Consider the following 16,653-nt stretch of genomic DNA (forward strand, 5'->3'; position numbering starts at 1 on the left):
TTCGTAGCTAACAGTTCTCCTTCTCCTCCTCTGGAGTCGAAATTGTGCTATAGAAGATTATGGCTAAGGATGTGTTCAAGTGGTGTACCTGGAATATTAATGGGAGTCACTCGACGGTCAAGAGGAAGAATGTACTTTCCAGTCTTAAAAAGGAGAGGATGGATATTGCCTTGTTGGAAGAAACATGCAGAGATTATGCAGAGCATCTGAAACTACAAAAGAATGGGTATGGTTGGGGGGGGGGGGGGGGGGGAGAGGAGGAGGGGGGGGGGGGGGGGGAGTGGGCGGGGAGAAGGGGTGGCATACTTGTTAGGAACAATCTCCCTTTTAAGTTGTTAGACTGTATTAAAGACACACCCGGGAGACTTGTAATCCTTCAAGCTTTGTTAATTGGGAAAAATACAGGATCGTAAATGTTTACTGTCCCCAGGCCCACTCCCTCAAGTTCTTGATAGACGCACTAAACTGGTTAACCCACGCCTCAGCATATTATCGTAGGAAGGGATTTTAATTGTCAAATTGGCCTTACAGTGGATAGATTGCTCAAAAGCCCCGCAATATCTTCTTCACGATCTAAGCAGTTAAGGGATTTGTGTGTTGAACCAGGATTGGTGGATGTTCGGAGGCACCTTCTCATATCTGCACAAACGCTAGATCAGGACTGATTTCTTTTGGACTCCTGCAGCGCATTTAAGCTCAGTGGTGTCACGTACAACTCACAATTTCACTATTTCTGATCACGCTCCAGTGTATCTAATGGTCAAGAGTAAGGATACCATGGTAGGTTCAAGCCACTGGCGACTGAACCCCTTCATTCTTAAGGATAGAAAGTTTACTGAATTCTTTTCCGCCGAATCCAGAGCCTTTTTTAAACTCTGCCAGTAATCCATCCATTCTCTGGGAAACTGCTAAAGCCTATGCTAGGGGGTTAGTTATTTCCTATTCTGCCAATAAGAAACAGCAGAAAAGGTGAGCAGCAATGCTTGCTCAAGACGCGCCTGAAGGCCGTTGAAAAGGCATATTTTGACAGGCCCTCGTTGGCTAAACTGCAGAGGATCACAGTGCTTCAGTCCACACTGAACTCCATGCTCACACAGAATCCTATACTCACAAAGGCGGCCAAGAGGGAGCTTACATTTACAAAACAAAGGCTGTTTGAGCATGGGGATAAGCTGGGCAAGTACTTAATGTAACTTGCCAGGAAAAGAAATGCTCCCCAAGCCATTACCTCAATCAAGGAAGATACAAGAAATTTAACGCATAATTCAACAAGATTAACGTGGCATTTCAGAAATTTTACTCCGAACTACACCAATCCGAAAGTTTAGAGGATGGGTGGGTTAGGATGGAGTCTTTTTTTTAAAGAATTTGGACCTCCCGGGAGTGACCCTTGAGCAAGAGTCTCTCCTTCATGCTCAGTTTGTGCTATAGGATTGTGCTTCCTATAGACCCATCTCACTCCTGAATGTTGAGTTCAAAATCCTATCTAAGACTCTTGTACTAAGACTAGAAACTGTGTTGCCCTCCATCATTAAGGAGGATCAGACGGGGTTTATAAAGGGTCGCAGTTCATTGAATCATGTCAGGAGGTTACTTACTGCGATCCAAATATGTCAATGATGATGGGTACAGGGATTAGTGATCTCTTGAGATGCTGAGATGGCATTTGAATGAATGAAGTGGCCTTTTTTTAAAATAGTTTGGCTTGGGCAAGGTCTTTATCAGATGAGTAAGGTTTTGTATAGTGATCCTCTTGCTACGGTCCTCACCAATGGTGTGCGGTCAAACAATTTCAATATTCTCAGGGACAGTCGATAGGGCTGTCCCTTATCACCGTTGCTTTTTACATTGGTCATTCAACAACTGGCAGAGGCAATATGTAAGGATCCCAACATATCTGCTCCAGAAGTGAGAACAAAGTCACATAAGATTGCATTGATGTTCTTGTCCTTTTATCAAACCCAACAGTTTCGGTGCCTCATTTGATACACTGCATTAATTAGTTTGGTAGCTTTTCAAATTACAAGATCAACTTTGCAAAATCAGAAGCCATTCCCATGGGTGGTCTCTCGAAAATGCCCAGTCTGGAGGACAAATCTCGATTTCCCATTAGATGGTCACAGGAGGGCTTTCTCTACTTAGGTATATTCATTACTCCAGTCTTTGATCGGCTATTTAAAACCAAAGACCTTCAAAGATGGGAGGCCCTTCCAATCTCTTGGTTAGGTCAAATAACCCTCATTAAAATGAGCATTCTCCCTCGTCTGCTGTATCCTATGCGAATGCTTCCTCTGCTGTTCTCTAAGCAAACATTTAGAAGACTGAATGTCTTCTTCAGTTCCTTTACCTGCTATTGCAAGCAACCCCTTATTTAATTGACTAAACTGCATTTACCCCATAGATTGGGAGAAGTGGATTTTCTAGATATCAAAAAACTACCAATTAATCTTGTTGCTTTCTTACGTGAATGACTAGGCCCGGTGGGGAGGGGGGGGTGGTGTCCCCTCACTCATTATAGTTGGACATCGAAGCATCTCAGGCAACATGCCCCCTTACTAGCTTATTGATCTTGGACAAATGAGGGCAGTTAAGGAAATTGCTATATCCCAATAGTTAATAGTTAAAGTATGCAGAGCAATGCGTCAGAGTGAGGACAATATTGCCAAAACATCTTTTTTTTTACACCCACAGTTGTATGTTGGGTTTTCAGCCAGGGATAATAGACTCAGGATTTATTCGAGGAGATATACTGATGTCTTTTGACTAGTTGGCTTGGAAATAAGAGTTGCCCAGTAGAGATCTCTTATTTTTTTTTTCAAATTAGGAATTTCATACAAAAACAGACCACACTTCGAACTGATTCTTATGGATCTGACACGGAGAAGAGGGTGCTGAGTGCAGAAAAAACACTTTGTCAGCAATGTCTATCACCTATTGCGAGAGGGTCCCTGAGACGAGCCCGAACGGCTCTGTAAGGTATTGGAGAGGGAGCTGGATGTCGAGATCGCTTCTGAAGTATGGGAGGATATCTGGGAAAATGCAAAGAGAATTTCGATTTGCAACAGGATCCATGCCTTGGAATTGAAAATTCTCCACAGAGGCCATTTGGTTCCAGGCAGCCTTTCAAAATTCAAAGCAGGAGGAGTATCTCCAATGTGTCCTAAATACAAAATGCATATTAGTATGCTCACTCATTGTCTCTGGTCCTGTCAAAAGGTTGCGGACATACTGGAGCACTGTGCGAAATAGAGGGGGGCTTGGGGTCAGAGGTGGAGATTGACCCAGTATCTATTTTTCTTGGCCTTCTTAATCTACTTCCATAAGACGTGCATAAAAAAGAAGCTTTTCAGTATCCCCACTTTTTGCGCAATAAAGAACATTTTGTTAGGCTGAGTGTCTGAAAACCCCTCACAGCTGTAGGGCTGGCATAAGCTAGTCATGGAACACATTCCTTCGGACTTTCTTACAAGTATGGTGCACTATAAAACTAAGAATTTTTATAAGATGTGACAGCCCTTTCTAGACTATTTGGATACAGATTTGTCTGCCATACTAATAAGAGCCTATATAGAGCCATGACGATTCTGTTTAATGAATTTGGTATCAAGAGGGCAGAAACTACGAAAACATGAATATGTATAAATTTATGCTCTCAATGGTCAAGGGCTATTACTTTGTTTCGTTGAGCTGTAGGATTACTATTATGATTTAGTTAGTTATTAGTGGGTTTATTTGTATGGTTTTGATTTGTCTTGTTTAATACTTGTTGTGATATCAAAAAAATTTTATTTTCAATGAAAATATATTTTTAAAAATTGGTCCCAAACCTGGCAAATATGTCATCCAGTATTTCATCCAGTTTGTACACTGTTACTTCTGCCAAAACTGACTTCATGACCACCACCACACCAGCCCACTTGGGAGATGGCTTCCATCCCTCTACCGGTCCTGTGAAATCAATGTGAATTTGCTGGCGTGGTGTTTGAGACTATTCCCATGCTTGAAGAAGTGATAATAGCAGTGCTATTATAATAGCAGTGATAATTTGCACATCAGATCCCATGTTCTTCTTAATCTGGAAGTCCAAATCCAGCTACCAAAAGTAGTTTCTGGCAAGCTTCTTCATTCCCATCATGCTGTAGTGCCCTTCATGCACTTGTTACAGCACCTTTCCTCTTAATGGGGGAGGAAAAACAACTCTCATTCCCCACATTAATCACACATTCAGTACAGACAACTCAGACCTTATGCCATGTCCTCAGGGTTCTCTCTTTCTGGACCCACCTCACCCCCTCATCTGGGTCGTACCTGGCAATTTCGTGCAATATAATCCACTTGCTTATATGTGTGGCACTTCAAGTCCTTGAATCCTTACACCAGTCTTGCAACATCAGTGGCATTCTACATTTGGTGCTGCATTTTGCTGACTTTCCACTGTTTGATGCACCAGGGAGTCATCAGCAAACTTGTGACCAACTCCACCGAGGTAGTAATTTCGAAACCTGCCTACAAATCCGGGTCTCTCCTTGTTAGTAGCTTGTGTTGGTTGGCTTCATGTGGGCGGTCATCAACCAAATTGTCTCAAGGTATCGTTCAGGACCCCTCTGAATTCACAATGGTCAAGGCAGCAACGAATTGGGTGATGGACTCTGTGCTGTATCCATTTGTCAAAACGGAAACGTTCAGTGATCGTCGACAGCTTGGGTGCAAAATAATTTCCTAACACTTTGCACCAGACTCCTTAGAATCATGAAGGCCTTGCTCCTGATGGTAGGTAGGAAAACCAAAACCATGATGCCTTCAACCACTTTGCTCGCCTTGAAGAACAAATTAAAAGGTATTCCGTGTATAAAGTCCAATTTTCTGACTCTTCATCAAACAAACAGACTTATTGCACCAAATTGGTCTGCCATTTTGTTTTCCTCCCACTCGAGTCTGGACATTCGCAGCCCAGGTCCCACCACCAAGCACTCTCCACATCACCTGCACCCTCACTGACTGTGCTAATGCACCATTCCTCCCTGGCACTGCTGCAGACTGAGTCCCCTTGCATCCACTCTCCTCAACGACATTAGTAGCTCCCAAGTGCATACTCTTTTCTTCAGCTATCTGCCCAAGTCTCCTCATGATTGCCACTCTTGGCCCACTCCCTGGTGAGTACCTTAGTTCCTGGTATCCCTTCGTTTCTGCTTTCCTCAACATTACCTCCTTACACTGTTTCTAAAGTCTGGGCAAGATCTCCTCTGTACAAACAAAAAAATTGGCAGTTGCATACAGTTTGTTGGCTGGATTCCACTTTCGTCAACAGTTATGTTGGTGCTTCAGCTGAAACCAGAAATTATATACCAGGCAGACATATCGTAAATGTTAACAGGAACACTATTAATGATGCTCACACCTCCACATCCAAACAGCCTAGCATTTTTGTCCTTAAATTTCTCCACAAACTTCAATGGGTTATGATCAGTGTATACAATCGTGTCAGATACATTACTTGTAACAAACATTGAAATGTTATAACACCAACACCAAGCTCAAAGTCTTCTTCTAATTTCTGCTGATGAATGTTCAATTTCCTGGAGAAATACCTGAAACCTCTTTCTATCTTTTCGTCATCTTCCTACAACAGCACAGCATGGACATCCACACCACTTGCATCGATAGGCACTTTGAATGGCTTGACAGAATTAGGTGTGGCTAACATTGGAACAGTGGATGACACAGCTTTCAGGCTGTCAAATGCCTTCTCACAGTCCACTGTTCACAAACCTCTTGCCTTTCTTTAGCAGTTCAGTGAGCAGAACAGCCGCCCTGTTAAAATTTGGTACGAATTTTCAATAAAATCCACTCAATCCCAAGAATCGTAGCACCACTCTTTTTGTTGATGGTCTGGGAAATAATCTTTGTTTTTGCATCCCAAGGGGCCATTTGTCCATATCCAATAACATGGGTCAGAAAGGTGACTTGGGTTTTGGCAAATTCACTTTTATCCAGGTTTATCACCAAGCCTGCCTTCCAAAGTCGATCGAACAAGTCTGATAAATGTTACAAATATTCCTTCCATGTGTGACTAAAAATCACGAGGTCATATACGTATACAACACAGTTGGGTAATGCGGCAATGAACTCATTGGTTAATCTCGGAAATCCAGCTGACGCATTTTGCATTTCAAATAACATGACTTTAAACTGATATAGTCCATTCAGCACTATGAAAGCCGAAATTGCCTTCGCTCTTTCTGACGAAAGGTACCTGCCAGTATTCTCTGAGCAAGTCCAACTTTGAAATACAACTTGCTTGTCCCACTTTTTCAACATAGTCTTCAAAACGTGGAATCAGATATACATCAGTAACTGCACCAACTTTGCGACATTCCATACCTAACCACTGGGTACCATCTGGTTTTGCACTATTACTACAGATGAGCTCCAGTCAATGTAACTCACTTCGATTATGTCATCTTGGAGCATGCGTTCAATCTCCTTTTGAACCTGTGTCAAGTTTAGAAGGTTATGCCTATAAAGGATGTTGCTTAATTGGAACACCATCTCCTATATCTACATTGTGCATAATTAGATTGGTACTTCCCAGCTTATTTCCACATCTCTCCCCATATGGTGGTAGTAACTCTTTCAGGTCATTTTGATTTCCCTCTGGAAGGTAACTCAATAACTTATCCCAATTTTTCCACAACTGCCTCATTGTTCAACTAAATTTGTGGAATGTCCAATTCAGAATCTTCTGAACCTGGTTCTTCCCTGAGTTGTAACCAATAATTCAGTGCCCTTTGGCTTTCTTTCCCTGTCAAAATACTTTTTGAGCATATTCACATGACACACAGATTTCTTTCTGTCTGGAGTCCTTATCAAATAGTTCACCTCACTTGATTTTCTTTGATAAGGTCCACTAAACCTTGCTTTTAAAGGTTCACTTATCACTGGAAGTAACATTAACACCTCATCTCCAAAAGCAAAATTGCGAGTTTTCGATTTCTTATCTGCTTCCTGTTTCATTGTATGCTGTGGTACTTTTAAATGCTGTCTAGTCAACTCCTCCACTCTGTTTAATCATTCCCTAAAAGTTGACAAATATATGGTCTCTGAATTCTGACTTGCTAATTTCGCCTTAATCAATTTTAACGATCCTCTCACTTCATGCCCAAAACCTAATTCAAATAGACTGAATTTGGTTGATCCATTGGTGTATCTCTGATTGCAAAAAGTACAAACAGAATTCTCATATCCCAATCATCTGGATAGTATTGACTATCAGCCCTCAACATGGTCTCCAATGTCTGATGCCACCTTTCTAGTACTTCCTGCAACTCTGGATGGCATGCAGTACATTTGAATTATTTTATTCTTAAGCTATTCATAGCCCCCTTGAATGTAAAGTTTGACTCTTGATCTGATTGCATCTCGGTGGGTAGTCCATATCTCTTAAAAAAATTTGAGTAACTCCTCTAGAATCCTTTTAGCTGTGATATTACATAATGGGAAAGCCTCTGAAAATCTAGTGGACACATCCATTATTATTAACAAATACTGATTCTCACTTTTTGCTTTAGGTAAGGGTCCTACGCAAACAATTAAGAGTCTAAGAGGTTCCTCAAATGCAGGAGTAGATATTGAAGGTGCAGGTTTTATTACTGCCCGTGGTTTTCCAATTACCTGACATGTCTGACAAAATTAAACTACATTCTTGTGTAGTCCAGGCCTGTAAAAATGTTTTTGTATCTTAGCTTGAGTTTTTCTCACTCCTAAATTACCCCCTAGTGGTAGCTCCTGCGTCATTCACAACACCTCCGCTCTGTAACACATAGACGATATGACTTAGTCATAGAGTCACCGTGAGTTTTGAGAAGATTTGCAGTTCAGGTTGATGTTTTGGATGTAGGTTTGCTCACTGAGCTGAAAGGTTAATTTCCAGACATGCACAAGACATGCACGAGAATTCCTAGAAGCATGCCATTCCAACCGGAACTCTATCAACAAATACATCGAGTTAGACTCCATCTACCACCCCCTGAGAAAAGGAACAAGTGGTGACTTCATCACAGGAAAAAACATCACCAACCCAAAGAAACCCAAACATATAAATAGAAAGCAGGAATTTTCAGCATTGCTTCGCATGAGGTTCACTGAAGATGTTACCTAGTAAGGTAACGAAACGTCTGAAAATTAACCTTTCAGCTCAGCGAGCAAACCTATATCCATAGGGTCATAGAGATGTACAGCATGGAAACAGACCCTTCAGTACAACTCGCCCATGCCAACCAAATATCCCAACCCAATCTAGTCCCACCTGACAGCACCCGGCCCGTGGTCCTCCAAACCCTTCCTATTCAAATATCCATCCAGATGCTTTTTAAATGTTGCAACTACACCAGTCTCCATCACTTCCTCTGGCAGCTCATTTCATACACACACCACCTTATGCATAAAAATGTTGCCCCTTAGGTCTCTTTTATATCTTTTCCCCTCTTACCCTGAACCTCTGCCCTCTAGTTCTGGACTCCACAACCCCAGGGAAAAGACCTGATCACTCCTCAGCCTCCGATGCTCCAGGGAAAACAGTCCCAGCGTATTCAACCGCTCCCTATAGCTCAAATCCTCCAACCCTGGCAACATCCTTGTAAATCTTTTCTGAATCCTTTCAAGTTCCACAACCTCTTTCCGATAGGAAGGAGACCAGAATTGCACGCAATATTCCAACAGTGGCCTAACCAATGTCCTGTACAGCTACATCATAACCTCCCAGCTCCTGTACTCAATACCCTGACCAATAAAGGAAAGCATACCAAATGCCTTCTTCACCTTCCTATCTACCTACAACTCTACTTTCAAGGAGCTATGAACCTGCACTCCAAGGTCTCTTTGTTCAGCAACACTGCCGAGGACCTTACCATTAAGTGTATAAGCCCTGCTAAGACTTGCTTTCCCAAAATGCAGCACCCAACTTGATGAACTTCTGCCCATTTCTCATCTGCCTGAATATGTGATGGTCTTAGTTTCCTCATTAAGACTTCATTTTTAAGATAATAACATTCAGGATACATTCAGATTCTGTTTCTGTGTATGCCTTGTGATACAATTGCTTTGAATTTTCATCTTTCTGTTGTAACTCAGTTAATTTATCTGAGCTAAAGATGTCTGCTGTGTCATCTATCTGCTCCTGGCTTCTCTGAACCATCTGATTAAACAGCATGTCTGCTAATTCCACTTCAACTTTCTTAACTGTAGTCTTTAATCTCTCCTGTTTCAACTGATGACTTTGTGACCTCGTTACCACAGAGTCAGGAAAAATCTCAGGATATGTGTCCTGCAATACTTTAGTTGCCTAAGTTTCCACTGGCTTTTCAACCACAGTTGGCAGCAGTCCTACCTGTGAACCAGCTATATCATTAGTAAGGACAAATTGTATTCATGGAACTGAGTTTGTCCGTACTCCTACTACAACTTCTCTTCACTAAACACTAACCTCACTCTACACAATTGAGGGCTTATCTCACCAGGAATTCCGATTACTAGCACTTATTCTGGCAATAGCCCTTCAGAGGTACAGAGCTCCTCACCTATCAGCATCACAGATTGAGAAGGTCCTGTATCTCTTAATATTGTAATCTCTTTACCTGCTGCTCCTGGCCTATGAAAGTAAACTTTACCTTCGCAGGTATATAGTTTAAGAATACCTGTTCTTTCCTGTTTAACCAACCTCTGACCAGCTTGTACATTCTGGAGCACTTTCTAGCCTCCACTGTCCCCCTCTGTTACCACTCCAACAAAATTCACTGGCTTACCTTGTTTTCCGACATCTGGTTTCCCAGTGCTTTTCCTAACCCACCAACACAGATTTCATGCGGCCTACTTTATTGCAGCGAAAACACTGGAACTTGTTAACTATTTTTAGATAAGATTAGATTACTTACAGTGTGGAAACAGGCCCTTCGGCCCAACAAGTCCACACCGACCCTCCGAAGAGCAACCCACCCAGACCCATTCCCCTACATTTACCCCTTCACCTAACAGTATGGGCAATTTAGCACGGCCAATTCACCTGACCTGCACATCTTTGGACTGTGGGACGAAACCAGAGCACCCGGAGGAAACCCACGCAGACACGGAGAGAATGTGCAAACTCCACACAGACAATTGCCTGAGGCGGGTCTTTGGCACTGTGAGGCAGCAGTGCCAACCACTGTGCCACCGTGTCGCCCTTCTTTTGCCCCGTCAAAGGTTTCCTTTCTACGCTATGGTAAATTAGCCTTATGATCCTTACCGAGGTCTACCTTTCCCCAATTTCTATCCCTCATGGATTAAAATTGATTTTGAAAGCCAAACTTTGATTTAGGGACCAATTCATAAATCATCAGCCATTTCAGCTGCTAATCTTAATGTTTTAACTCTCTGCTCTTCCACATGAATTCTCACTACTTCAAGTGAAGTTTTGGATGCCATAATAATTGCCTCCCCAAGAACATCACAGGTTTGCTCTATTTTTAAAGCCCTTATCCACCTAGCAAAATTACTTCTTTTGATCCTTTCAAACTCAATGTGGGTTTGTGCAGGGACCCTTCTCAGATTCCCGAAACATTGTCTATGGGTTCTGGCACAAGCTCACATGCACTTAAGATGGCTTTCTTCACTTCCTCAAACACACCAGATACCTCCTCTGATAGTGATGCGAATACCTCACTAGCTCTACCTACACGTTTTGTTTGGATCAACAAAACCCACATGGACACTGGCCACTGCATTTCTTTAGCCACCTATTCAAACGAAATGAAAAGGCTTCCACATCTACTCATCAAATTTAGATAATGCTTGAATATATTTAAACAGTTTCTCACTAGGCCTTTGGCTACTATGAGTTTGCTCATCCTCACTATGTTTACCTCTATCCTTCATCTCCATCCTTTTAAGCTGACTTTCCTGCCTAACTGCCAATGTCTAAAGTTCAAACTCCCTCTCTTTCTTCCCTTTCTCTTTTTCTTATTGTTCTGCATTTTGTTCTTTTTCTCGTTTCTCTGCTTTTAATCGCAATTCAAACTGTTTCATTTCTGTTGCCTTTTCCTGGTCTTTTGCCTTGAATTCAAGTTGCTTCGTTTTCAATTGAATTTTAGCCATCTCTAAAGATTCTGATGGGGTTTCCAACAAATTTAAACACTGAGAAATTGCTGTAATTATCTTTCCTTTCCTCACAGAAGGAGTCAGCTCCAGCTTGTCTGCTAATTCCAGCAGTTTGGCCTCAATCACCTTTTCCAAAACCCCCAAAGTCACTTCTTCCACCCCCACAAAACCCTTGGTGACTGAAAGAGCCATTGCTATTCCACGCATTGTTTAAACCAACCAAATTCAACACCCAGAACAAAAGACACTAACACCTACCACTCACTGCCTTCGATTTCAAAAACCCTCATCCCAATTTGGAACTACAGAACAATCCTGCAAAGAGCCCCCAATCTGTTATGGACCAGGCCAGATCCCCTCAAAACATTTCAAGAAGGTAGCCCAGATCCTTCCTTTGCTAGTTGTTTTAAACAGGTGTACAGTGGTTATTCCAGGAGAGATGCCACTGGTCAAACCATTTCGATTTAAACAAAACAGGATTTATTTACAAGATTACCAAATGAAACACAAACAAAAGAGAACAGAATAACTTAAGCAACCTGAAAACCTAACAGATTATCCCAACTTAATGATGCTGCTCCAAATTCTTGCAACATACCTCATAACTACCCCTTGCCACAAAAAGTAAAATCAAACACAGAGTTTTACAAGAGAGAAGTTAGAGAGGACGTACTAGCTTGGCCCTGCTTCCTTGGCTCCAGCAGCGTTTTCAACTCTACTGTTAAAAACCAAACTAAACCAGAGAAAAGCTGAGCTGGGAGAACTGGCCCCTCCCCCTTTCATTATACAAGTTTATTTTTCAAAAAAACTTGAAAGCCTGTTGGTCAAGGAACTAACGGTTAGCTATAATCAAACTGGCTCCAAGACCCTTCAACTTAGACTTTTGGGAGTTTCTTTTATGATCTCTCTGAAAAAAAATCAAAGACAACATAACCTTAGGAAGGAGCAGCTTCATCACTTAAGCTACAAATGCCTACTTGTATGTCAAACAGCAAGAGCAGGATGAAATACATAAAGTGAAGCGATTCCACAGACTAATCAGATCTAAACGCTAAAATTCTTCTATATTCAGTTGTAAAAGGTGGCGGACAATTCAAACACCATCAAAAGGAGTCTCCACAAGTATGTCATCCTCAATGCTAAGGAGTGCAGCACAAACAAAGCCGAAATATTTGCCTCCATCTTTCAGCCAGATGAACCATGTGGATGACCCATCTTTGCCTCCTCCTCACAAAATCACCTTCAGTCTATTCGATTCATTCCACATCAAATCATGACTGAAGACGTTGGATAATGTAAAAATTATGGGCCTTGAGAGCATTGATACAGGCGACTTGTGCTCCAGATGTAGCTAGGCCTCTAGTCAAACTTTTCTGTTACAACTATGTGGCACATACCAGACATACAATGTGACAAAGTGCACAAGCAGGACAAATCCAAGCTTCCTAAATACAATCCTATCTGGCTACACTTAATCATCAGCAAAGTGATGGAAGGTGCAATCAAGTGACACTTGCAAAGGAATAACCTAATCACTGTCACTCACCTTACATTTCACTAGGGCCATTCAATGCTCAAGTCATTACAACTTTAATTCGAACATGGACAAAAGTGCTGAACAGCAAGAAGAATGACTGCCCTTGACATCAATGCAGCAATCAACTGAGTATGGCATCAAGGAACTTCAGCAAAATTGGAAACCACAGGAATCACAGGAAAACACACTGCTGGTTGAAATACCAAAATCAAAAACAAATGGCAATGGTTTATGATCAATCATCTCAGTCCCGATATATCATCTAGAGGTTCCTCAAGGTAGATATTTTCTAATCAACCTGCTCAGAGGTTTTACAAGACACCTCTAAACCAGGTGGGACTTGAACCCAGGCCTCCTGGCTCAGCAGTAGGAACCCTACCACTGTGCCACAAAAGTCCAAATTTCCTCAGGGGTGTATCTGAGTTCAAACCCTTTTCAATTGCTTTTCCTCCAAAATAAAGTCAGTAATGGGGACGTTTGTGGAGGATTGTACAATGTTCAGCATTATTCATAACTCCTCAGACACTGAACAGATCATACGCAGCAAGACCTGGACAACATCCAGGTTACATAATAAGTAATGCTTGCACCATGTAAGCAGTGGGCAATAACCTTTTCAAGACAGTGAATCCAATCATCGCCACTTGGCATTTAATAGATGATCATCGTTAAATCCTCCACAGACAATGTTTTGGGTCTCATCATTGGTCAGAAACAGAACTCCCCACTTGCTTGGTTGGGTACGATTTCAACAAGACTCAAGGAGTTTGACACCATCCAGGACAAAGCACCCCATTTGCTTGGCACAGCATTCTTCACTGTGAACATTCACTCCCTAACCCACCAAAGCACAGTAGTAGCAGCAGTGTGCACATCAATAAGATGTACTGTAGTAACATGCCAAGGCTCCTTAGAAAACTGCTTCCAAACCCACAACCTCTACCACCTAGAAAGACAAAGATAGCAGATAAATGGGAACACCCCTAGCATCTACAAGTTCCCCTGCAGGTCACAGACTATCCTGACTTGGACTATATGTACATTCCTCAAGGTCACTGGGTCAGAATCAACATTCCCTCCAAGCTGCACACTCAGATGTCCAGCTAAACAGCAATCAGCGTCACAATGTCAACTGCAGCATTGTTATGGAAGTCACTACCAAGCATGGATCTCAGGGATCTGTGCAGAGGAAAGGAAAAACTGGCAGACTAGTGATCAGAATGCTGGAACACCCGTCCTAACAGCACTGTAGTTGTACCTATAGCCCAAAGACCATGGCAGCAGCTCACCACCCGCTTCTGATCACCTTCATAATCAGGGATTATTGGCAATTAATCAATTGAGAACTAAGGCAATAAATGTTGTCAATGCTTCATGAAAAGAATAAAAATAATACAGGACTTCAAGAAATAAAATTTCAGCTGGAAATGTTTGAAGGATATATAATAAGCAAAGGTCATTTGAAGAATATTTTTACATCAATACCAAATGTTTTCACCCTTAGGCCCTTGTCAAATAGACCAATACTCCAAATTCAGTTTTAGTGCTTTGCAAGGTAGATGTTGAGGAATAAAGCAGATGTAAACTGAGTGATAAGTTGTGGTTATAAACTTACTTCCAAAAATTGCTTCTCCTCTCCTTTTTTGTTAGTGTGCTCACGTAGAACAGCCTTTAGAAGTCCAGATGGAGATTCTTTGCTTAATAGCCTACAGAAAGAAGAAATTGTAATTGCAGTGTGCATTTTTAGTTTGAATGTAATCACATCAGCATTACAAATAACAATCCACTAATTAGATGAACATGTTAGTTCAAGAATAAAAGTTGAATATGCATACAAGTTAAGGAATTGGAGCCTGCTCCGCCATTCAACAAGATCATGGCTGATCTGCATCTTAATTCTATCTACATTCTTCACCTGAATTTTCCTCAACCCCTTGGTTAGCAAAATCTATCAGCCTCAGGTTTAAAATCATCAAGTGAGAAAATGCATGTTTTTTTTGTCTGAAGGCAAGTTCTACGTTTTGTGTGTGAAAGTGCTCTACGCCTTTCCTCTTGAATAACCTTGCTTCGATTTTAAGGCATCATTTCCTTGTTAGGCTCTTCTACCAACATGAAAATGTTTATCTCAATCTAACCTATTCATTTCTTTCAAAGTCCTAAAAACCTAAATGAAGACACCCTCCAACCTTCTGGATACCAGCGAATCTAATCTCTGCTCATAATTTAATCTTTAGAAGGGCTGAAAAATTCTGGTTAATCTGTGCTGCACATCTTCCAAGACCACTATCTCTTTCTTAAATTTTTTTTTTCTAAAGTGCAGTGATCAGAACTGTAATCAGTACTCCAAACACTGTTTAACCAGAAGCCTAAACATAAAGCCAAATAGGTTTCCTTTTGTATTCTAGATTTGATGTTTAATATTCCATTAGTACTTTCGCTGCTGACCACAAAATTTGGATATGTGCATATTGACTTCATACTCTCTTTGGTCCCCTACTTTTTCATGATTTAAAAATACTCAAATCAATCCTTTGTTTGTCGCATTTAACTGGAATCAATCCACCAGTTTTGTCTACTCATTTCAACTATCAATATCTGTGATTTTTATGCTCCCTCCTGCATTACCTAACAGACATCACTGTTCATGTCATGAGCAAACCAATAATTTTGAATATAGGAACTTTACTGCTATTTAACATCTCACTTGCATGCCAGTCGCTCTGGTAATGTCGTAGTGCCTGAACACTGCACTAATGTTAACTAAAGACATACAGTTGTAGAAACAATAATATCAGGTGGCAAAAAAAAGTGCACTCAAGTCATAGGCATGTTGGTGCCTCAATGTCATCTTGTTAAGTTAGCTCAGTAAGAATCTTCTTGAGTTGATGCCTCAAATGCTCACTGAACCCTAAGAGCTCGAAATGATGGAGCAGTTATAACGCAAATAGATAACGCTTTACTCACTCGCCCTGCAGCTCTATGCAGTTTCCAGAGGGACCTGTATACACAATGGAATCTTCATCATGGAACAGGATATACTGTCGGCAGAATTTCACTCGCTCTGCTCGTTCCAGATCTCGCTGAGACCACTCTGGAACAAACAAAATGTAAACATCTTACTACACTAAACACTCCTTGCATGATGCTTGATCAAGAAAACAATTTTACATTTGGACAAATAATATTTATCTAATTCTCTTTCTCAGACAGGACTATATTGGGATCAGTCATTTTAGGAATGCATATAGCTACAGTTTATTTAGTAAGAGGCTGATCTAGAGGTATAACAACCCAACATTGTTGTGTGTTTGTGTAGAATCCTTTAAAGGAGGAGTTTTTTTTTGGTGGAAGATTAAAATTTAAATAAAAGATCAATACCCCTAAAAGGGAAGGCTAACAAAATGCCTTTAGACACAGATATTACAGAGCTAAAGGGTGAAATGAATATTGATAGGCAGAATGTACCAGAAACTTGGTTAAACTTAAAAATTGGATAAGTCACATGCTCTCATCGCATACATGCCAGTTTTCTAAAGGGAATGTGAGTGGAGGTTTCACATGCTTGTTTTTCAGACTGGAGGATAGTGGCGTTTAGCAAGAATCAATGCTAAGTACACTGCCTTTTTGGATGACTTGGATATTGAAATAGAGAGGAAAGTTCCAAAATTTGCTGATAAACCAAATTTGGAAGTCGAACAAACATAAAGACTGAATTAATCAACTACAGCACAGGCAGCCAGCAGAATGGGCAGGCAAGTGATGAATGGAATTTAACACAGTGAATTATTGCATTTGAAGGGATATGTACAGCAATACAGACTTAAAGGTACAATTCTAATGAATGTGCCACACAAAAGGATCTGGGGTTCATGTGCATAGATCTTGGGAACTGGTAGGACATTAGAAGAGTTAGTAAATCATTCTTCAATCAAGTTTTACTTTTGGTCTCAAAGATTAAATGTTTGTCTAAACCATTAGTGACTTCT

General features: G+C 41.1%; 1 protein-coding gene across 2 annotated transcripts in view; it reads right to left on the reverse strand.

Annotated features, from left to right (window-relative positions):
* Window positions 1–16,653, reverse strand: part of apeh (acylaminoacyl-peptide hydrolase) — a 76,968-nt gene that overhangs the window by 53,456 nt on the left and 6,859 nt on the right. For both annotated transcript variants that reach the window (XM_072582643.1, XM_072582642.1), the window contains exons 3-4: window positions 15,632–15,758; window positions 14,283–14,373 (exon numbers count right to left, since the gene is read on the reverse strand). In XM_072582643.1, the coding sequence (XP_072438744.1) occupies window positions 14,283–14,373; window positions 15,632–15,758 (218 nt within the window). The remainder of the gene's footprint in view (window positions 1–14,282; window positions 14,374–15,631; window positions 15,759–16,653) is intronic.

This window comes from Chiloscyllium punctatum, chromosome 12 (assembly GCF_047496795.1).
Source record: "Chiloscyllium punctatum isolate Juve2018m chromosome 12, sChiPun1.3, whole genome shotgun sequence".
NCBI lineage: Eukaryota > Metazoa > Chordata > Chondrichthyes > Orectolobiformes > Hemiscylliidae > Chiloscyllium > Chiloscyllium punctatum.